This window comes from Lepidothrix coronata, unplaced genomic scaffold, assembly GCF_001604755.1.
Source record: "Lepidothrix coronata isolate B3197 unplaced genomic scaffold, Lepidothrix_coronata-1.0 Scaffold53, whole genome shotgun sequence".
NCBI lineage: Eukaryota > Metazoa > Chordata > Aves > Passeriformes > Pipridae > Lepidothrix > Lepidothrix coronata.
The window spans coordinates 4674839-4697175 of NW_016690233.1; the positions used below are offsets into that span (position 1 = coordinate 4674839).

Sequence of the window (22337 nt, forward strand, 5' to 3'; positions counted from 1 at the left end):
TATGGAACATCATTTCAGAATCTCCCGAGACCAGAAAGTTCTCAGTGTTTCAAAAAGAGATTAAATGTTAACTCCGTTGGTCTCTTTTGTCTGCAACTCACTTTCTGTGAAATTCAACACTACACAAAGAGCCAGAATCAGGATTAAGGATCTCACAAACCCCATTTAATTCCTTAAAAAGGCTTCTGTGCAGAAATGAATTCCAGTCTCTGAGAAAAGTTTTAACAAACACTCTGTGTTAAACACATACTAACATTTGTTAAACACTGTTAGCAAAAAAGGGTGAGGAGGGAAGGTATTTAGAATTATTATTCTAATAGTAATAGTAGAATTACTATTTGAATACTCTAAATTACTAGAATATTTAGAATTACTCTATGCTCTAGAAAACTTTTTAATTTTTTTGAAACATTTTTCTCCTAAATGGAGATGTACATTCTTTAAAAAAGGCATTGAAATAGAATATTAAAATACTTTCTGTTAAGAAATTATAACTATTAAGGTCAATTTCTCTGTTGCTACTGACTACAGAGCAATAGCAAAAAAAAAAAAAAAAAAATATTACATGAATCATGTCAAAGTCACCCAGCAGCTCCCAGGGCTTCTGGCCAGGTTTATCATTTGCTGGGATTCTCCATAAAATTAGGGAAATAGTCTTCCATTGACGAGAAATAGGAAGCAGACAAATACAAGATAACAAGTCCCCTGTAATATTCTCTTCATATACCATATAGAAGGTTGTGTTCAACGAAGACAGAATAAAAAATAAGAGAAAGAACAAAATTAAAAGAAGATAACCTGTATGCAATTTCTACACTTTAGGTATAATCTTACTTGGGGGCCTCCCTATGAGTCCTAGCAGCTCTTTCTGGTGATAAAATTGTTACTGTGTGGTTAATTTATGTCTCTACTTAATGCATGACATAAATGGACTGAGCAGTGTGTCTGGTGTAGGGATAGGGAGTCCCTGGTGACGTAAGTTGGTGATCAGTAAAAAGTCCCTTCTAAGGAACTGCAATGCTGAAAATTTATTTTGAAAGCATTAAAGCTCATTGTCATGGCATCTGTTGGCTAAATCACTTATTGGCAAACTCAGAGGTGACTTGCCATTTCTGCTCTAACAAGCTGTTGCGTTGTTGCAATCTGTCAGAGCAAGAGCCACCTTCGTGCCTGTGCCAGTTCCAGACAGGCCTAGACCTCCTCTTAAGTTTAAAAATTAGAAAGAGCTTTTTGCATTGTTTTGTTTGTTTTAGTTTTTTTCTTTTTTCCAGCTGGGGTAAATTCAGCACTACTATTTGGGCATGAGCCAGCCTAGCGCTCAATATCCCTGGGAGTCATAGAGTGTTTGCAAATGCTGCACTGCTGCAGGAAACAGTCCCTGGGAACTGTGGGCTCTGAGCTTCCCATTGCTTACCTTAGGGAAAGGAGAATACCCCAAGCAGGAAGGGTCTGTTTTATGGAAGGAATGTTCATATAATCCTGCACATCACTGAACCCCAGAAGAGCTCGAGCTTCAGAGAAACTGCAGTGTGAACATAGCAACAGCCAGACAACTAACAGACCAGCTGGAAAGCAGCATAGCAAATATTCAGCAGCTAAAGCAGCCAGGAACAGAAGGGGCTAGTGGGAGCTGCTACTTAAAATAAAGTTTCCAACATATTAATTTCTCCGTTATCTAAAATCATAGGAGACTGGGATACCCTAGAAAAATAGAAAACTCAGTACCGGCAAGATGTTATCACCATCACATGGCATAGTGATTGCACAAGCTCCACAAAAAGGCTTTGGTACACATGAAAATCAACAGAGTTTATTTTTTATGTAACAGATGAGTTTCCTTAATGTGTAGCGAACATATTAAGAAATTTACAGAGGAGCTTTGAGGAAAAATGGTCTGTTTGGAAAACTCGTGTCTCTTGACTGGAAGTCTGCTACTAAAATCTAAGGACACACATGACCTCACGCTGTAGACTCCCCTGAAAAATCATCCACAAAATCAGGATATAAGATTTTCAGCACTGTGAATAATAAAAACTTCTTTGCTGTCCTTCAGAAGCCAGTATTCATAACTAAAACTCTTCATGTCATTCAAGTAAAAAAAATTATTTACTATATATTTTCTTCAGTTACATACAATATTTTTATTGTAGCTACCTTATTTCCATCTCGTGTACTACATGAGTAAAACTACTAGGTTTCCTTCACCCCTTTTGTCACAAGGTGGCGACGTTGGAAGGAAGACGCGCGATGAAGAGCAGTACCCTGAAATGTTAACTTCCACTACACTTTGGAGGAAATATTAAATCATGGGAAAACTCTGATCCGTTTATTTATTTGAAAATTCATGTACTGACTTTAAATTTAAAGCAATTAAAACAAATGTCAGCCCAGGACTATAAATCCCTTAATGCAATATAATCCTTGATTTATAATCATTATAATCCTTGCAATATAAACATTTTGTTGGGAATTCAACCCACCACGTATATAAATGCCTGTCCACACCTCTTTGCCATGTCAATGTCATAGCAGTCCTGTGCAAATAAGATGAGAAATGAGAAGGTTTCCTCTCATTGTTTTGTTGCTAGCTATTTTTTAAGAAATACATGGAAACAATTTCAAGATCTTGCTAAAAATGTACAAAAAATGTCAGCAGAATGAGTTCCAAGGTAGTAGTAGTTTTCTGCCACAGACCAAGCAAAGCAGAGAAAATTTAAGACATGAATCTTGTTATTAAAATGTATTTGTAAGCATATTAGCTCTGAACAGAATCCAGCATCCTATTCAACAGACGTCTTAAGCAGAACAACAGCAGAAGCTCATTATTCATCATTAAGTTTGGAGAAGACCTTTCAGATCATCAAGCCCAACCATCAGCCCAGTACCACCACCATATTCACCACTAAACCATGCCCTCAAGTGCCATATCCACACGGGTTTTTTGAACACTTCTAGGGATGGTGATTCAATCACTTCCCTGGGCAGACTGTTCTAATGCTTGATAACCCTTCCAATGAAGAAATACTTCCTAGGATCCAATCTAAACCTCCCCTGGTACAACTTCAGGCCATTTCCTCTCGTCCTGTCACTTGTTGTCTCGGAGAAGAGACCGACACCTCCCCCCCCCCCAGGCTACAAGCTCCTTTCAGGTAGTTGTGGAGAGCGATAAGGTTCCCCCCTTTTCTCCACGGTAAACATCCCCAACTCCCTCAGCCGCTCCTCATTAATCCACCGAGTTTGTTCCCAGGGCTGCAGAGAAGCGGAGCGCCGGCAGCGCTGAGGGGCCTGCTGTGGCGGGGTGCACCTCAGACCAGACCAGCGGTAGTCCCTGCCAGCCCCTCTGGGGAGGTGCCGTACCTCACAAGCCCACACAGATTTTCCTCAGGAATGTATCTAGGCCGGACAAAAACAACTAAACCACCCCACGCCATTGCTGCCTGAGACCTGCCGAGGCGGGACTCGAACACGACACCTCTACCTCTCCAACCATTACACGCCAACCCCCGCCGCGGCCTGACAGCACTTCCGTAAACACGGCGGCAGGTTGAGTGACAGGGGGCGGTGGCCAATCGCGGTGCCCGGGGCGGTGGGAGGGGGGCGGAGCCTCCGCTCAGCGGCCGAGAGGGGCCGGGCGGCGGGAAGCGGTCACGGGGTCGCGGTAACGGCGGCGCGCGAGCTGGGGGTGCGTTCGCGTTCGGCCCGTCCTGTCCCGTCCTGTCCCGTCCTGTCCCGTCCTGTCCCGCTCTGTCCCGTCCTGTCCCGCTCTGTCCCCGCTTGTGGAGCGGGGCCGGCACAGCTCGGCGCGGCGCGGGTCCCCTCAGGCCTTCTTGCGGGGCTGGCAGGGTAAGGGGCAGCAGCTGTAGGCACGGGCCGCTCCGCAGTGGGCCCTGAAGGCGCTGGTCCCGAGCGAGCGGTCCCGTCAGAGCAGGTCTAGAACGGAGCTGGAGGCTTCCAGGGTTGGGAGAGGACGGTGGGACCGGTAGCTGCGCTTCAGACCTGAGTTCCTCAGTTTATCCAGAAGCGCCGCTGGGTGCGGGCGCTTCTGCTCTTCTGCATGTTTTCAGTAAGGTGTATCGCCTTCAGAAGTTACTGTGCAGGTTTATTTTCGTTTGATCCTGGTTTCCACCCGTGTCTCTTAATGGTACTGTCAAGTCATAAGTGTATGTAACAAAATATGTATGCTTATGTACTTTTTTTTTTTTTAATGGCATAATGTAATGAGTGCTTTGTCTTACCGGTTTGTACTTTGGTGTGTTGCCACAGCCTCCCAATGGAGATAAAAGCACCTGTCAGAAGATACGAAACAAGAAATAAGGCAGCAGGAACAGAGCTGTCGTCCAAATCCCGGGTCGACTGGAGGCGTACTAAAAGGGAACTCATACTATTTGACAGCAGTGACGAATCCTCAGCTACCTCTGAGGAGGAGGAACCTACCACATCAGAAAGTGAAATAGATGAAAAGGATGAAACTTTCATTAAGAGCAGTCTTTCAGATCGGGAAGAAAAAGGCCACAATGCAGAAGGAACAGATGATGGGGAGGATGAGTGCATTGTGCCTGGGAAGCGTAAGAGGTCGAACACCTCTGTCTTGTATGACAGTGACGAAAGTCAGGACAGTGACATACTGGTTAGAAAAGTTTTTGCTAAGCGCCGCTGTATAATGGATGAGGATGACAGTTCCGAAGAACAGCAACCTGATAAAACGTGCCCTACAGAGAATGTTTCTACTAGTAGGAAACAGAAAGTGTTTGCAAAACTGAAAGAACTTGCAAGAAAAAGTGCAGCTCGGAGATCTTGCAGCAGTGCAAATTGGGAGGTCTGGGTTTTATCTTTGAAATTTAATTGGAGAAAATATTTAATGTGAGGAAAGGCGAAGACTAATAGATATAAATCAGTGGGATTTTTTGGTTTTGAATGCATGACAAATCAGTAGTTCTGTCACATTTTAATAGTCACATTAACTAGATAACAATATTGACTGCTGAAAAGCTATCAGATGCTTTTTATCAGGAAACAGAATACCTGCTAAAGTAACTTGGATATCTCAGGTTAATTCCTACAGATAGACTGAAGAGAGGTACATGGAGATGGCTAATTTAAATCTGAAAGTAATTGTCGTCTGGTACAGAATGATGTGTTTTTTGGAAATGTGTACCTGCTTAATTGTTACAAATTGTGAGCAAATAGTGTAATGAGATGGTCAAAAAGCTAGTATACGTAGTATTTTGTCAGTGCAAATACTGAAAATTCTTGTTGTTTGAAGTACCTTTTAAAATTTAATTAGGATTCTAATAGTGAAGCAGAAATAGAAGAGGAACCGCTTTGTCACTTGCCCCTCACACCAACAGAAGGCAGTGAAACTGACAGTGGCAGCATGGAAGATTTTATAGTAGAGGAAGATGAAGATGATGATAACGATGATGACAACAACATAGAGCACGTAAAGAGTGAAAATCAGCCACAACAAAAGCAACTAAATACATCAAATAGCGAGTTGCTGTCATACTACATCCCACAGTGTAAGATCAAAATTAGTGGTAATTCTGTATGTATAACTTGCTTGTAGTACTGTTATAAAAATTAATGGGCTAGATACAAATGCTAAGTAATAGGATATGATATTTTGAAAGCAGATTCCTAAAGGCTTCAATTTATTGTGGAAGCAGTCTGATTGCCACAGTAAACTTTTGCAGTCTTTCGGTATCTTAATTAAAGAGAGAATATAATTTCAGGGGAAGGAAGGGAAACTTTATTGCACAGAATTTTTTAAGTTGGTCTGATTTAGGATGAAGTAGGCTACCGATGCCACAGTCATTCCTGTGGAGACCTGAAAGCATCAAACTCCATCCTGTGATCTTGTGATAAACGCTAAGAGCAGCTATGTTAATTCTGTCCAAATTCTATTCTTACCGGGAGTTTGAGGGTTTGGGGCTTGGGATTTTTTTTTTTAATGTATTTTTATTCTATGGTGGTAAGACTTGAGAGTAGAGGTCTAGAGGGGTTTCTGACTTCATTGGCCAAGACTGGCCAAACTGCATAGAGCAAGAAAACTCTTCAAGTTGTTCTTTTATGAGAACCGGTTTCTGGATGGAGCAGAGACATTTGAAACAGACCTTTATATGAGTTATTTTCTTCCGTATTTTGTTGTTCAGAAAGAGGTATGTACTGATTCGGCAGTCCGTGCTAGTGTAGGTGATCACAAGCATTTGTGGTATTTCTTGCCCAATGAAGACCTTAGCAGAACTGTGTATATTTGAAAGAAAGATAGAAAAAATAAACAAAACCAAAACAACAACAACAAAACCCCCCAAAACAACGAAAAAAACACAACATAAGCCTGGTCTTCTCTGTTTTGCATTATTTCTTGCTATTCATAGAACAAAATATTCACTTCTTTTAGTGTTCATAGCTCTTTCTGTGGGCTCTTGCTGAAAGCGTATGTGACTTGAGGATGCTAAAATTGTGTAGGATCAGTGGGATGAGAAGTACACTTTAAAGGCAGAATCTTAAGGGTGTGGATGTTGTACCTTGCCATTATTTCTAAATCCATATTTAAATAAGTTTAAAATTCTAAATTCACAATAATGAAAAAAAGAATTCTTCTTACAGGACTTGTAACATTGCTTTTTTTTTTTTCTGGTTTTTTTTCCCTTTTTTGGGTAAATTCTGATGATACTGCTTTCTTCCCAGTACCTCGCTGTGATCATTATGTACACTTCAAAAGAATAGTAAAGGCTTTCCTCATAAATGCAATTGATGACACTTTTCTGAGCTCATTATATGGTAAGTAAATCACATTAAATAACATTATAGTGCATTCAAAGTTATACAAAGCCATTTATTCTAGGGAGGAGTGTTTCTCCTGATTAGAATATAGAGCTGAGTCCTGAAATCTGCATGTGGTTTCCCTGCTCTGTAACTTTGGCAGGAGAGGGGAGGATAGACTAATCTTGGAAAAACGTGTAGACTTAATTCTTTTAAGCCTAGAAGGCTTAAAATGCCTTTTTGAGATGGAAGGAAGTGTTTCTGTGTTACTGATGAGTAACCTTTCCAGTATGAAAGCAAAATTAGTTTCAAAACAATGAAAACAGTGAAAGGTCAGCTGATTTGTCAAAATTTTTTGTGCTCCATAGCTTTTTTTCTGAGGAATTTGGTAATAAATAATTTTAGCTATGGCGATGACTCCATATCTGATTTTTTTCCTTTCTTTTTTTTTTAACATTCGTGCTTTCAGGTAAATAAAGTTCAGCAGCAATCAGTACTTTTTGTCTTGTTCTTTCTGGGGAAGTGCTTTTTAGCATTTGGCCTAGTGGGGCTGAATGACAACCTTACATGTAGTTTCAAAAGCACTGTAAAGATGGGATTAAGGAGAGAACTGTCCAAGTCAGATTGTGGGAGAGTCAGTAAAGTGCCAAAGAGAGGAAGTTTTGGTGTTATCAGAACTAAGAGGAAACAGAGAAACTGAAGTATACCACAGACCTCAGAATAAAGGCTGTATATTCTTGGAGTTAAAAATGTCTTTCATCTACCACTGCTAGTTCTTTCAGGTGGTCGGTTTGTTTTGTTTCACCAAGTGAAAACAAGCTTATGAAAAGTAATAAGTAAACTTTTCCAGATTAATGCTGTAATAGCTTCCGTCTATTTCAAATGGTATCTGCTCTATAAAATGTAGCAACTTACTGCCAAGGTGCTGGAAGTAGGTGAGCTCTGTGGGGGAGCTGGAGGTTGTACATGAACATTGAATAGTATGAACATAACAAAAAAGTATTTTTGTAATGTAGATGGATTTTTCTGAGTTAATGAAAGTGAATCTCTTCATTAGCTTGAATCAAGAGTAGCTACTATAGTATTAGAGTTCAGACTTGCTTTTTATTATGAGGAATTTTTTTTATGGTCTAGCACAACCTCTTCATGCTTATACTGTAAATGTGTGTGTGTAAAGTGAATAGGGAAAAACAGTTAATTGCAATTATGAAATCTATGACAATTAATTGTTTTATATAGCAAGCTAGATAGACAGTGGTCCTTCTCAGTTCTGGTGGGGGGGATTTTTAATAACAGTATTGCTAGAAGTGCAACCGGACGTGCCCATCTCGTATTGGCCTTTTTAGCCACCAGCGTGCTTGTAACAAACGTGGGTAAAGCCCTTCCCAAATGTTCGTTTGCGAAGCCCAGCCATGATGATTGCTAGAAGACATGAGAAGGTAGCTGTGTGAAGTCGTATGTCTGTACATGCTGAAGTTCCAGAACAGTATGCATTGGCCTGCACCTATGAAAGTCCTATTTAATTCCTGGAGTCCAGCGTGTATTTGGGAGACAGTAGTGGAACAGTTGTAATTTTACTCATCCTCATGCTTGTTTATTTATTTTGCTTGAGTAAGTATTTGGAAGTACTTATGCTGCCTAACTCAAGGCATCTGACTGTGCTGGTGGAGTGTAAAGATCAGTTTCTCTGTGCTCTTTATAAGTGACAAAGTGAGTTGTCAAAATTCGTGCTGTGAAGTAGCTCAGAGCAGTTTGTTTTCATGGATTGCAACTACCCCCCTTATGCATTAAGAACAACTTAAATAGATTGGACAAAAAGCAAGACATTTCTCCCCTTCTTCCTCCTTTTCCATTCTTTTAAATGGGATTGAGTCAATGGATCTCTATTCGGGATGACAACTTTTCACTTTAACTTTGATTGTAGAGTTTATTCATGTACCACTTTTAAAATAATTAAATATATTCCTTTATCAAAGATGCATGGATCACTTTTATGGGTAACAGTAGCAAATATATTGAGTAATAATTTATTAAAATCATTCATAGTTTTTAGTATGCAGAAGTATTGTGTCCTTGCAAATCTTATCTCAAGAAACTTGTATAAGAAAGGGTGGTCAGCAAATTAGTAATGATTCTCACTGAGCAGATGGAACAAGACAGAAGAAGTATGCACAAGACATGTTGCTCTCACTTCATTATTTGGACGACCGCTTCATTCAGCCTCGGCTTGAGAACTTAATCGCTAGAAGTCGCTGGAAAGATCGATACAAGGTATGTAGATTCTACTTTAAACAGTGAAGTGGCTTCCAAATCAAATCATTACTGACTTTTTTTTTTTAACACTATAATTCTCTGTAAAGGTACAACAATTGGTGTAGTTATATATACTTTTTAATAGAAACTCATTGTTCTTTAACTTACATAATTTGTTTCAATGCTTATAAATATCAGAAATATTTTATGTGTTTATAACCAGATAAACATTCGGGTAGCAGAACGGAATCTCTTCTCAGCTACCTGAATGCTTCTCCTGCTAACTTCAGCAGATGACTTTTTGAGGATTTTTCTATGACTTTGTAAATGTTATAACAAAATTTCTTCCTTCTCCCACAAAAAGATAAACTAGTATGCTCACGAATCTTCTACTACTACTACAAAAAATGAAGTCAGTATACAGGAACAGAGTCATCATATGCATACTACTAGAATAGTATTAGTGTGATAGGTGTGGTGATCTAATAATCACTGTCATAATGGGGTCTGGCCAGTGCAGAGAGACAGTGTATTTATTTGAAGGAGAACAACTGATGTAGTTGCACCCCTACCCCCTAAAAAAAAAAAAAAAAAGGTATGAGAAAAATTCTGCCAGGATGTAGAAGCCATTTTCTAGGTCTGAAGCCAAAAGAAAGAATTAATGAACTAGAGTGAACTGAGTGAAGTGTTGGAAGATGATGGAGAAGGTCTGTGTTCACAACTGAATGATGAAAGATTGCAGATTTGAATCTCTTTCATTTTTCTTGGACTAATTTTTTGTGAGTACAGAGAACTCAGCACTCTATTTGAGGCATTATTCATTTTAGAGAGATTCTTTAATGTTATTTGAAATCTGTTTTTCAGGAGCGCGTGGATTGTTACCCAGATGTTCGCATAATCCTGAAAAATCCAAAAACTATGTCTTGTCAGGCCTGTGAATTGAAGCGGTATTGTAAGTTTAAAGTGTTGCTCTCTGGACAGCTTTATAATAGTAAGACTTTGGAAGTGGATGACTTCATGTCAAATGACAAGCAGGTAACTTCAAACAAGCACTCTATTTTTAAGCTTTGTGTAGTATTACAGAAACTTACCTATCAACACATCTATGTCTATAATGCTAGAGGCAAGTGTTAGGCTATTGTATTTCCATGTTTAAACCCTATTAATTTTTAAATATGAAGACTGTTTTATAGTTTGAAGTATAGTCTTGGATTTAGCTAGGAATTATGAAGGAAGTTCCTATAAAACTTGACAAGATGAATGGAGGCATTCCCCTCTGTCTGTCCCCCCTTCCCTCTTTCTTATATGTTGGGAAAGAGGTAATGAAAAGTATTGTCAAATAAATCCAACTTTTATCAAGAAAATAAATTAGATCTTTTTCTATGATATTTGTTTTTGCCTGTGTCACAATGATCCGTGCAATATTTCCTCCCCACTTTTACCACTTAATATTAGTACCGGATGCAGCAGATGTAAATGCTAATAAGTGTACCCAACCACGAGCTGGGCTTCATGATAAAGGATAAAGAGCTCTAAGACATATGACAGGGTTGTTGATAACTCTTTCCCTTTAAGTCAGAATTGACATTTGCCTCTATTCTTTTCTCTGCTTCAAATCTCTACAGTCAGAGTCCCATCCAGGGCAAGAAGGAAACTCTAGGTACATGGCAACCTACTCAGCATGCTTGTCTTTTGTGGTGCTTGAGGAAGTAGTATGAAACTCTGTATCAAGAAGGCTGACAGCACACGTGAAGATTTACATACTAACCAAAGTACTAATATGAGTACTCAGTTATTTCTAAAGTACCTTTTTGTTTTGTCAGTAACAATTAATAGAAGATTGAAAATCCTAAAGCAGGGAAAACAGTGGTAAAGAAATTACATGACCGATGCTCTGCACGTGCCTGGCATTCCTGGGTTTCACCAAGTACCAGAGAAATACTATGATTTATTTTTTTTTTAAATCTTGATAAGATCCTATGTCTGTACGCCAGGAGTCTGAGACTTGAAATTAAGAATTACATTTTCCTCATATTTTCATATATTCTAAATATCAGAATGCCTTTTCATTGAAGGTAGATCACTTGAAAGCCCTTTACCTTTGTGTGTGCCTATAATGCCCTTAAGACTTTCCCGGCAAGGATCTTGCATTGATTAGCTTTCAGAAACATTGTAAAAGTAACTTTCTGTATGATGGACAATCATCTCCCTTGAATGATTGTGTTTTTCTATTTTGTGACAAATAAGGTTTGTTCTACATTGGGTCACTAGGTTTGCTAATTCTGTGCCTACTATTCCTCTAGCATTTGGAGCGTCCACGTGTACTCCAACAGTTCTTGTTTGCTCTAGGTCCAAACACTGAGTGAAATAGTGCCCTGATCATCCTAATAGTCCAAGTGCAACCTAGTCAGAATTTACTGCTTCGTTCTTCAGATTTTTTTGCTCACCTGCTATTTCCCACATACCTTTTCACTCAGGACAAAGTATCTTGGCATCTCAGTTGCATTGACACTTGAAGTTGCTGATCTCGTTTTGAGAAGACTTACTGCATTATCAGAACTACTTGGATTTTTTTCTCACTCAGTTGTCTCTACTAGAACATTTTAGATTAAATTATATTTTTGGAGTGAAAGACATCTTTCCTGTTGTTACATGATGTTGCATTAGGCAGTCAATTTAGATAACTTCAGGAGTCACCTAAAGTAATTTAATAATAACATAATATAATTTTATTTCGCAGCTGAGCCTTTTGAAGACCTTGACTATTAAAAACTTGGGTGTTTCTAATATTTAGACATCAGCCCTTCAAATTTACAGCTACATTAGGATTGTTATGCTCTCCTTAGGTAATGTAATTCATGACCTCTTATGAGAAACTCAAAGTACACAATTTGTCAAGAGTAAAATATTGCTAAAGTTTACCAAGCTGATATCCAAGTTTTGCCTTTCTTCCCTTTCAGGAAGCACAGATGGTATTTTTGTTTTCTTTGTGAGCGTAAAAGAATTTTTGAATACAGCTGAAGTTCCTCACTGTATTTGCTGAAAAGAAAAAAGTTTCAGAACAAGTCTTTTATTCAGTATATTTGATAATGAGGTATAATGGGATGTCTTTTGCAAAAATAAAGTGAAGCCCTTGTCAGACTGGAAGTACACTGTACTGAAGTGGAAGTCTATATGGTTTGAATTTTTTCAAATTTTCTAACTTAGAGATTTGAGGGGGGTCAGCGTGATTACCGTGTCATCATCTTGGACTCTGCATGTAATGCAGGAGCTAGGAATATCTGTGCCAGTTTTTCTTAGATTACAGACCTTTCTGAGCAGCAGTTGCTGATACTCTGTTATGAAAAATATGTACGTGCATATTAGTCAAGAGAGCGAGGCTTTTCCAGCAAGGTTTTGCCACTTGTTTATTGCAGGAAAACAATGAGGCCTCCAAGCACTGATACTGCAGTCTGTTGTACAGTCATTATTCCTTACATAAAAGCCTCTAAATGTAGATCACTAATGTAAAAAATTTCAGTTTTTCATGGGAAGTGTGTGCCTTACCTAACCAGAAATAATAAGGGAACCAGCACAAGAATTTAATCTTTTCTCAGCTTCCAACTTAACTGTGGAAATAACAGTAGCAATTCCCTCACTGCTGACCAAATGTTGTCCTACATAAAGTGTTGGCTGTTTTTCACTTTGGAAAAAACTTGAAATATTTAACTAACTTGCTAGTTCATTTTTGTCCTCTTTAGCTTAAGAGTAGAAAATGAGAGCTTTTTTTACCCTCCGTACACTAGCATCTGAAGGCATGTCTGCTATGTGCATGCTCAGGGGCTGTAAAACAGTCAGGAGGAAGAGTAATTGAGCACTTTCCAGTAATTTTTTATAGTGTCTTTATAATGCAACATTTGTGTTCCTATGGTGACCTGCAATTTAGACTGCTAAAAGTACTGTTCTCAAGTTGTCTTTAAAGTTCTGATGACAACGCATTGATCGACTTGTCCTGCCAGCTGAGAAAAAAAGAAAGGAGGAAAAACTAAAAAGAAAAAAAAGGCTCATAAATCTGCCATTTCACAAACTTGATTGATTGATAGAAAAGGTAGTTCAGCAATGGCAGATCAGATTGAATGGAAACACATAGTTGGACTATCTTCTATAGATTTGTTTGAAAATACCCAAGAAAAGTGGATGTGGAGAGAACAAAGACAGACCTCCAACCCCCTTCTTCTGCATAAAACTTTCCTTTTCTCTCATCTCTGAAGTATTCTCCTTTGCCAATAGAAAGAGAAGAGAAACAGCTGTTCCAGTTTTGCTTAGGCTTGCAGTAATTGTTCACTGTGTAGGTGCCAATTCTCATTTCTTCATGGTCAGGGGAATCAAACAGTTTGGAGCTATAGGTGTCCCCCACACTTCCTTGCTCTTGTGTCACCTGGATTATAAACTTTTTTCTCTCTCGGTTTTCATGTTCTACTTCTGTTTATAAACATGCTTAGAGGACATGGATTCAGTCACTACATGTTATGCTATTGTCAGGCCATGCTCCTGCATTCCATACAAAGTGATTTAACACAACTTTGGCTGATAGGGCCAGCTTGAGTAGATAAGTTAAGCATTAGGACAGAGGGACTGAGAACTGCAAGAGGAAAAAATTAGAATCAGTACAGTACTGAGATTCTTTCCAACACTGCATTCTGAAATAGCTCTTTATTTTTAGACTATCATTCTTGCTTTAAAAACACAATGCATAGTTACATTTATATGATATTTAGCTATTTGCATTTGGCATTTCCCCAGTGTGGCAGTACTTTACACCTCGCATATAAATAAGCTATGAAACTCATTGCCACAAGATATTTTTGAAGGGAAATTATTAGTGGGTCCCAAAATCCTGCTAGCTGTTGTCACAGGGTAAAGAACTGGGCCATCAGTTTGATGCAGGATGGTATCTCCTATTTTGCATCACATAATGTTCCAAGTGCCACACCTCATTGCTTGGGATACTTGGAAAGTTGTGAAATGCTCTACAAAATGCCACAGCTCAGTTCTTGATTGTTTCAGTATTTGAAATGATAATTCTGGAAATTTGAATAAATCAAGCATTGGTTGGTAGGTCTTGCACTTCAGAAGCACCTGCAGCACCAAACACAAGCCTTAGCTTTTCATTTTTGGGGACAGTAGAAATGGAGCTGCATATATGTACAATGTGTGCATCATCAGTAGAGAATTACAATATAGTAATAGGCATTTTTTATCTCAAGATGTTTAACAGTGCAGTTAATAACCATTTTGACTTAGTGATATTATGTCTGCTGATATCAATTGAGCTGCTGGTTTTATATAAAAATATATTTCAGAAATTAAGTATATTCATATATTTAAGGTCAGGTGTTTTGGGGAACTGCTCACAGATGCAAACATTTGGTCGTGCATTCGGAAAAGCTCACTGAAAACACAGGTTGTAAGCATCAATTAAATCTTAACCTTCTTGTAATTTGAGATAATTCAGATTATTACCGGTGGCAGCAATAAAAGGTATCAGTGTTGTGGCTCAGAAAAAATCATTTTTCAACTTATAACACAGTTGGTTCTTTTATATATATGTGTGTGTGTAATGTTAAATTGTACAATTGCAGCTTGCATTACTGATGCAAAGAACTCTGACCTTTAGCCATTTATGTGCTTGTTACTTGCAAAAGTGTGACAAGACAACAGTCCAAAATAGTGCTGTTCTTGAAGGATAAGCTGATAAGGTTTGGGTTTTTTTTTTCAGAAAAATTAAATCTATTTCTCGTGTATGTATCAGGAGCTGAATTTCTTTATGTTTGTATTAATTATGTTGCTTTGAGTGCAGAAAACCTGACCCCCGAAAACCAGCCAGACATGGATTTCTTACCTAATAGGCTTTGTCTCCTTGGGTTAGAGTAGTGATCGGTGCACCTGTGGGTCACTTAGAGAGGACAGAATCCTCTTCTGACTTGCCATTGTATCTACTGGAACTACTGTTCTTGTAGAAGTGGGACAAAACATACTCTTGTGAAACACAGGATGTCCTTAAATGCAGGTGAAAATTGACTCTTTTTTCCCCTCCCCACATCTCCAATTTCATATACTCTTAGTGAAGATTTAGGATGGCAAAAGATTTTTGTAACCAGTGTATCACTCTGTATTTTCATCTTAGTGCTGATAGATTATAACAGATTTACTGTAATCCATGTAGTAACAAGCATATTTACCACTTGTTTACCCATAAATACTGCTGTAATGAAGACTGTGAAATAAGACAGTTCTGTCTATTCTGCATGGAAATCTTAGAAATAAGACTGGTAATAACTGGGAGATGTAGAGTCTTTGATTTCTACAGCATTGTGGCCTAGCTGTACCTTTCACGGATTAACGTCTGCATTCTACAAAACCTCAGTTTTCATATTTTATTTTTATGAAATTCAACACACCCCCTTATATTTATTAAATAAATGTTTCAAGGCATATGACTATTTGTATACTTACATATTTGTTATTGAAAGTTAATCAGTCTACAAAATGTTAAAACTGGTATTTCATGTCCTAGGAAGTACTTACATATTAAGCAAAAGTAAACAAATGATTTATCTTCCTCTGCTTTCACAATATGATGGTTGTCTAAAGTGTTAGTGATTTTGTAACAAAGTTCCACCAGGAGATATGAAAGATACCACCAATTATAAACATGGTTGTGTTTGCAAGAAGACCGTACTGATAAGCTGCCATTGCATAGACTTGCTGGCTGCCTGCTTGCTCATAAATCGTTGTGCTGTGGCTGTGAAAACTACATGGTTTTGTACTGATTTTATGCATGTAGCATCATTCTGTTTATTTCATTATTCAGAAAAATTTCCTGGACTGACTAGAGTCATACTAAACTAACTTACCAATTCTATATATTGTCAAGATAATCAGTTCTATCAGAGAGAGTGATTTGTTTGTTCTGGCCTAGGTTCTGAAGGTTGGCTTGGTGTGTGCAAATCGTACAAGAATTTATCACAATTTGAAGCACTTCAAGTACAAGCTGTATGTGGATTGCAGCTCTGTTGCCGAATTGGATGGTGTTGAGGATGAACCAGTCAAAGACACTGTAGAACGGCTTTTCAGCCACTTGGAAGAGAGTGGGTGGATTCAGAAGGTATGCCCGAATTATTTCCTCTATCCTTTTCCAAAGAGATAAAAGTACATTGAAATAAAATGTCTGATTTAATTGATCAGTTCTGAATTATTGGCCTTGTATAATACAACTCAGCTTAACTGTTTATCCATTTCTGCTGACCCAATCTTTCAAACACGGCTATGTTGCTGTGCTCACATAGAGTTTGTATCAACTTTTGACATGAAGCTTTTTGACAGCTGCATGATCTCTGGGCTGTGGAGGGCAAACTCCTCTTTCATTTGAAAGCAGCAACGCAACTAACTCGAGCTTTAACTTAGAAAGATTGGAAACACGTACATAAGGCACAGAATATTTTAGAATTCTGTTTATTTACACTGAAGCACTTTGAATTATTTAGGAACACTTTATAAACTATTTTAAGACAACTTGAAGTACAATTGCATTTAGCAAGCTTTCAGATATCATTCTTTCTAAATTGTTATTGACATATTTGGTAATGTGTTGAACAAAAAAAAGCAGTATTTACATAACCTAGTTATTAAACATTGATAAAATAATACAGGTTTTATTTCATTTGCAGAGATACGATGATCTTGAAGATTGCATGGATGATGCAGACAGTTTTCAAGAAGAGAAAATTGATTAAGTGATCATATAGCTCTTTGAAAGACATCTTATAAAAATTTGAATGGCCTGCTTTATCTGCATGCACTTTATCTCTGCTTTGACTTCAAGATTCTATTTAGGCTACACCGAAATTCATATATGCCTTTAAACTGCTGTTTGATAATGTGTTGTATCTTTTTTTCTCATCTGTGTCAATAATAGCCCAAAGGTTTACCAAATCAGTCCTCCAGTCTTACTGCATAAATCATTTTAAGTTTCCTTCTGTTCTTAGAAATAACAGCTCAATATCTATTTACTCGTGAAATAAAACTTCCACCTATGTATATTGAGCTGTATAGTAGGAAAGGTAGGAGATGCTGAGATCTTTTGAAATAAGTGTGTTTGGAAAGATAAGGCTGTGTTATACAAGAACTTATGACTACATCTTACCTTCCTTATTGCTCACTATATGCAAGTAGGTCCAGCCAGTTAGAATGATAGTTACAATAAACAGAACCCAAATGCAAAGATCTATTTCTCCTCTGAGGAATCAGTATAGACAGTTGCAAGGCAACAGAGGAAATATTCTGCAGTCCTGACTACATTTGCAGCACAGTAGTCATTCCTCTCTTGAGAGAGTAGGTGATGAGTCATATTATAGGCGTCATACAGACTGAGTCTGGCTTAGCCATCTAAATGAACACATGGGCCCTCATTGCTGTCTCTGATAAGCAGCTGGGGCAATTTACTCAGATTTTAAACATCAAATTATGTTGTGCAAACATAATGGCAGCAACTTGCAGTAACTGCAAGCCTAAGAGAATGGATTAATGTGCCCATGCAAGATAAGCGGGAATTCTTACAGTGTAACTTAACAGAATGTAGGAGTTACTCAGAAGCAGGATGCATGGCTTACCAGAATTACATGAAACCCAAACCAGAGTGGATTTTTGAGGAGTTAGGAAGTGTTAAATAAGATACCGTCCATCCTGAAAAACTGGACATGTGCCGGCAATGTGCGTTTGCAGCCCAGAAAGCCAGCCATGTCCTGGCTGCATCAAAACCAGCTTGGCCAGCAGGTCAAAGGAGGGGATTTCGCCTCTCTACTCCACTCTGGCGAGACCCCACTTGGAGTGCCGCATCCAGCTCTGGGGTCCTCAGCACAGGAAAGACATGGACCTGCTGGAGCGGGTCCAATTTAGAGGAGGGCCACTAAATTGATCAGAGGGCTGAAGCACCTCTCTCATGAAGACAGGCTGAGAGAGTTGGGGCTGTTCAGTCTGGAGAAGAGAAGGCACAGAGGAGACTTTATTGCAGCCTTTCAGTACTTAAAGTGGGCATACAAGAAAGATGGGGAGGGACTTTTCTACCAAGGCCTGTAGTGACAGGACAACTAACAAGTTTTAAATTTAAGGAGGGTAGGTATAGATGGATGTCGGGAAGAAGATCTTTGGGGTGAAGGTGGTGAAGCACTAGCACAGGTTGCCCAGAAAAGCTGTGCATGCCCCATTCCTGGAAGCGTGTAAGGTTGGGTCAGGATGAGTCAGAGCAACCTGGTCTAATGGAAGATGTCCCAGGCCATTATAATCTTCCAACCCAAATCATTCAATGTTTCTGTCCCTGTATTTTGTGCTGCATATGAAATGAATCAGATGTAGTCTAAGATAACATGTGAGACACAGCGTTTTGAATCCAGTTAGGAACTGTTCCTACATCTTGCTCTATGCACATTATTAGTCTTTTGTGGCTAATATGGTAACCTAGTGAAAGGCAAGATACTGTTTACACTCTGAATTCTTTTAACAGGTTACTCTCTCAGAAGCAAAACTAATGAAACCTGATTTCTCATGGATTTGTCTGTAAGATTTACCACCCTACTGGAAACAAATAGCTTGATTGGAAAGGCAACTGCTAACAGGTGTATAGCTTAACAGTGAACATCTGCTGAGTTTTTTATTCAGAGACTGCACCTTAGATTTGTCATTCACTACCCTTTTTCCAGCATTCATTGTAAGAAATGAACTGGTTTTACTTTTTTAAGGAGTTGAAACTAGGCAATGGTTTATATGCTATTAGAGAGAGCTAATAACATCAGTTCTCCTTTTTTCCACATACAGATACAAGATTTACAAAACCAAAATGAAAATTCTCAGTATACAGATTGAGATTTGTTCAACTTATGTTGAAGATATTCTTTCCATACCTTCTTCCAAAACTGTGAGTTAGATATATAAAATTCTGAGATTTGGTATGTCTCATATCTGTCTCCCTGGTTACCAAAGCTGAAGGAATTCTCTATTCCTTTTCCTTCATTTTGCTACATTTAAACTGTTTGCTACCAAATTAAAAAATAAGTTTGGGAAATTCTGGCTTGCTGATTAAAGGTAGTATTCAAGAATACATACATTTTGATTGAAAATTAAAATGGCCAAATTGTTCAGTGAGCAATTTTTTAATATCCCAGACCTTGTTTCCCACCTCCTCTCCATTCACCAAAAAGTGTAAGCTATCTACTACTTGTTCCTGCAGGCACTTTTTTTTCCCAGAAGAGTGTTTTTCTGTTGCTAACAGGGATCCAAAAGAATCCTGCTGAAGTTTCTTGGTAGAAAGCGCTTCTGGAGGTTTACTAATCTTGTGTGTGCTATCACCAGTGGGACTAAGAAAATGCCTCAAATTGCCATCACTGATTTCTATTTCAGCAAGAAACAGATATTTGATTTGATTTTGCAGGGTTTGTGTGTATAGTCTCTGTTAAACGATATTTGTGTGTATATACGATGTTTGTGTGTATAGTCTCTGTTAAACCCTGATATTCCCCTCACTGAGATTGGAGGAAGTGATAATGTTTTTGTGGCTGTTGTTTTATCTGAAGTGTTTCTGCAAGACAGCAAAAGTGAAGTATCATTACATCATGTTTACACTTGTCTTCACCACAGGAAATTAAAATATTGTTTAGAAGAGTAAATATGTAAAAATTTAGATCAAATTTTCCAGGTCAGTCTGTAAATGCTAGTGCTTGTACAGCATGAAGCACAAAGAGGACTCTACCCCCTGAGACTTTCTATATATAGAATTACTCAGTAAGAGTATTTCTAGCAGAAAAAAATTGTGCAAATTTTTTGATTTGATGGGAGAAGTCAGAAATCTGACCAGTCATTCATGGTTTTTTTTCCACATCAGAGAAGCTGAATGGAGTTAGGAGGTGAGAGAATAAAATGTTTGTTCCAATAGGACATTTTAAATTGTCTTTAGTGTTAATTTTTGAAGCAGTAGCTCTAATTAAGATAAAGTACCTGTCTTAATGGAACAATGAAGAGAGCTCAGAATGTGATTAGACTTGGCGCGGGTGATTAATGATCATACTTGGAAATTACTTTAGTTCCTGTAATGTTTTGATAATCTGCTCTAGTTTAAGTTCTGTAACTGGAGACGGTGATAATGATGAAGTTCACACAAGGTATTTATGCACAGGATCAGGCTTACCAACATGATGTACTTCTGGGACAGAAGGCCCTTTTTAGTCTACATTCTGTCCAGTTCTCGCAGTGAAGTATGACAAGAAGCGATTTTTGTCCCTGTGTCCTTCAGGTTTTGGAAAGAAAGTAGTTTGCTAATAGTAGATAGCTGTTACTGCTACTTTTTCGACAGTGAAGGCTTCTCCTGTTTCCAGAAAGCAGCTATTTTTAGCAGTTCCTCAGGCAATTGCAGGCAATTCCCATGCTTAGCTCCTCTAGTTTACTTTTATTTGGATAAATAAAGACTTCTGGTTTTATCCTTCTGTAAGTCTGTCTGGATAAACAGAGTGGGTGTGCTAGTGTACACATGTGATACACAAACACATGTAAATACAATACTACTCCAAGAGAAATATCCACCATACACAAAAGAGACTTTAAAAAGTTGACTTTCTGATTCTGCTCTGAGAAGAAAGAAATGCCAAGTTCTAATCTGCATTTAGAGATTAGACAAAAGAATGTAAGAAATATGATCTACCAAAATTATATTGAAAAAACCTGATAATAACCACTTCAGTGATTCCACTTCCCCAAATAGTTTATGTGAATTTTGTTATTTGTCTAGGTAGTAAGTGATGGCATGGGGTTGTTTGGGGTTTTTTCCCCTGTTGTTTATTAAATAACCTGTAAACCTAGTTTCTTTAGATTGCTCTGGGGAGTATATTCTTATTTAAAAAAAAAAAAATAAAAAACCCGGTGTGTTCAAAATGGCTTACCTTACAGTTTAAACAGAGTAGCAGTTACATGCACCTTGTGCCCAAAATTTAAGGACAAGAAAACTGACTCGAGTGCAGTCAGACTGCTTCAAAGTTAAACAATTTGCAAGGTAAGCAGCATGATAGGGGCCTGCCTAGCTTGGAATACCCTCAGAAATACATGTATGTATAACTGTAGGCCTTCAAAACGGCCGAGAATCCTCGCTGAAAAGCAAATAATAGAAATGGCTGAAAATTCTAAGCTCCAAAGTTGTAACATCCTCAGGATTGATATTAAGCTGTTCCTGTGGATTTAATACAACTTTGAGGCAATTTGATACATGATTTCTAAACACAGATGAACAAGATATGCACTTGGGATTTTAGGTGACATAGGTTCAGCTCAGTCTTTTTGTTCCATTTTTGTAAAGGTATTACCACAATGGGATGTCTGGCTGTGAACCCAGCACAAATAAGTGCTTTGCTGATCTGGAAGGGGCTGCCAGCTTGGGAAACTCAGAGCTTCAATAACAGTAGGGAATTCACACAGAAAAAATGCTCAGGCATGACAGCTCATGTGAGATTACAGTATCATGTAAAAAGGTCACAAATCAGTGTCAACAGAAGGGAAAAAAATGTAATTAATTGTTCAGGTCCTGTTACATTAAATGTTTTATCCTGTGCGTGTTTAGTAACGCAAAGCGCAAGGGATGTTATGATCATGTTAAGAACAGTTTGCTTTTAAGAAAATTGACAACCAACCTATCCAAAACTGATGGTGGTGTCCAGGGATGGTGGCATTCGCCAAGGTCTTTTGGACAAAACATGGAAAGCCGAGGGACGGTTTTGGGGTATTTCCTGCTGTGAAACACCAGGGGCAGCATTTGCTGCGGATTGAGCGAGCGGGACTCGCAGTGCAGCCCCGCAGCCTGCTGCCTCTCACCCCGAAAGGGAGATCAAACCACAGACCGAACGAGATGCTGTTTGGAAAAAAGTGAATCTTAAACTTCTCAAGTTAAAATGAAAAAAAAAAAAAAAACAAACAACTTTGTTTTGAAAGATCAGTCACTGAGTTCTACAAAATCTTGTAAGAGAGAGAACTCATCCAGCTGCCTTGATAGCTTCCGGAGCAGCACCATGGATTTCATATTCCCACAGCCACTTTGAAAATCCCAGCCAAGCTGTCATGTAAAATACCCCTGTTTATTCTCCATGAGATCGGTGTGTTACTGTTGCACATGTGTTCTGTGACTGACCCTCCTAAGCAGAGCAATAACATTGAGCTGTAAAGAACAAATAAAAGCCTAAGTGAGGCCTGAAGCAAAGGTAACATTGTATACTATTTTACAAACATTAAAATTTCATTTTATTTTC

At 38.4% G+C, this 22337-nt stretch overlaps 1 protein-coding gene across 4 annotated transcripts; it reads left to right on the plus strand.

The window, feature by feature from the left end:
- Positions 1-3602: 3602 nt before the first annotated feature.
- On the plus strand, positions 3603-16927 carry CCDC82 (coiled-coil domain containing 82). 4 transcript variants are annotated; one of them, XM_017816066.1, is made up of 8 exons: positions 3603-3682; positions 4264-4816; positions 5285-5519; positions 6691-6783; positions 8912-9036; positions 9883-10053; positions 15980-16165; positions 16728-16927. In XM_017816066.1, the coding sequence occupies exons 2-8, from the start codon at positions 4271-4273 to the stop codon at positions 16791-16793; spliced, it is 1422 nt and encodes a 473-aa protein (XP_017671555.1). In that variant the 5' UTR covers positions 3603-3682; positions 4264-4270; the 3' UTR covers positions 16794-16927. The 4 variants fall into 4 exon arrangements, with proteins under 4 accessions (XP_017671555.1, XP_017671554.1, XP_017671557.1 ...); XM_017816065.1 differs by lacking the exon at positions 3603-3682 and adding an exon at positions 3690-3843; XM_017816068.1 differs by lacking the exon at positions 3603-3682 and adding an exon at positions 3958-4160.
- Positions 16928-22337: the final 5410 nt, after the last annotated feature.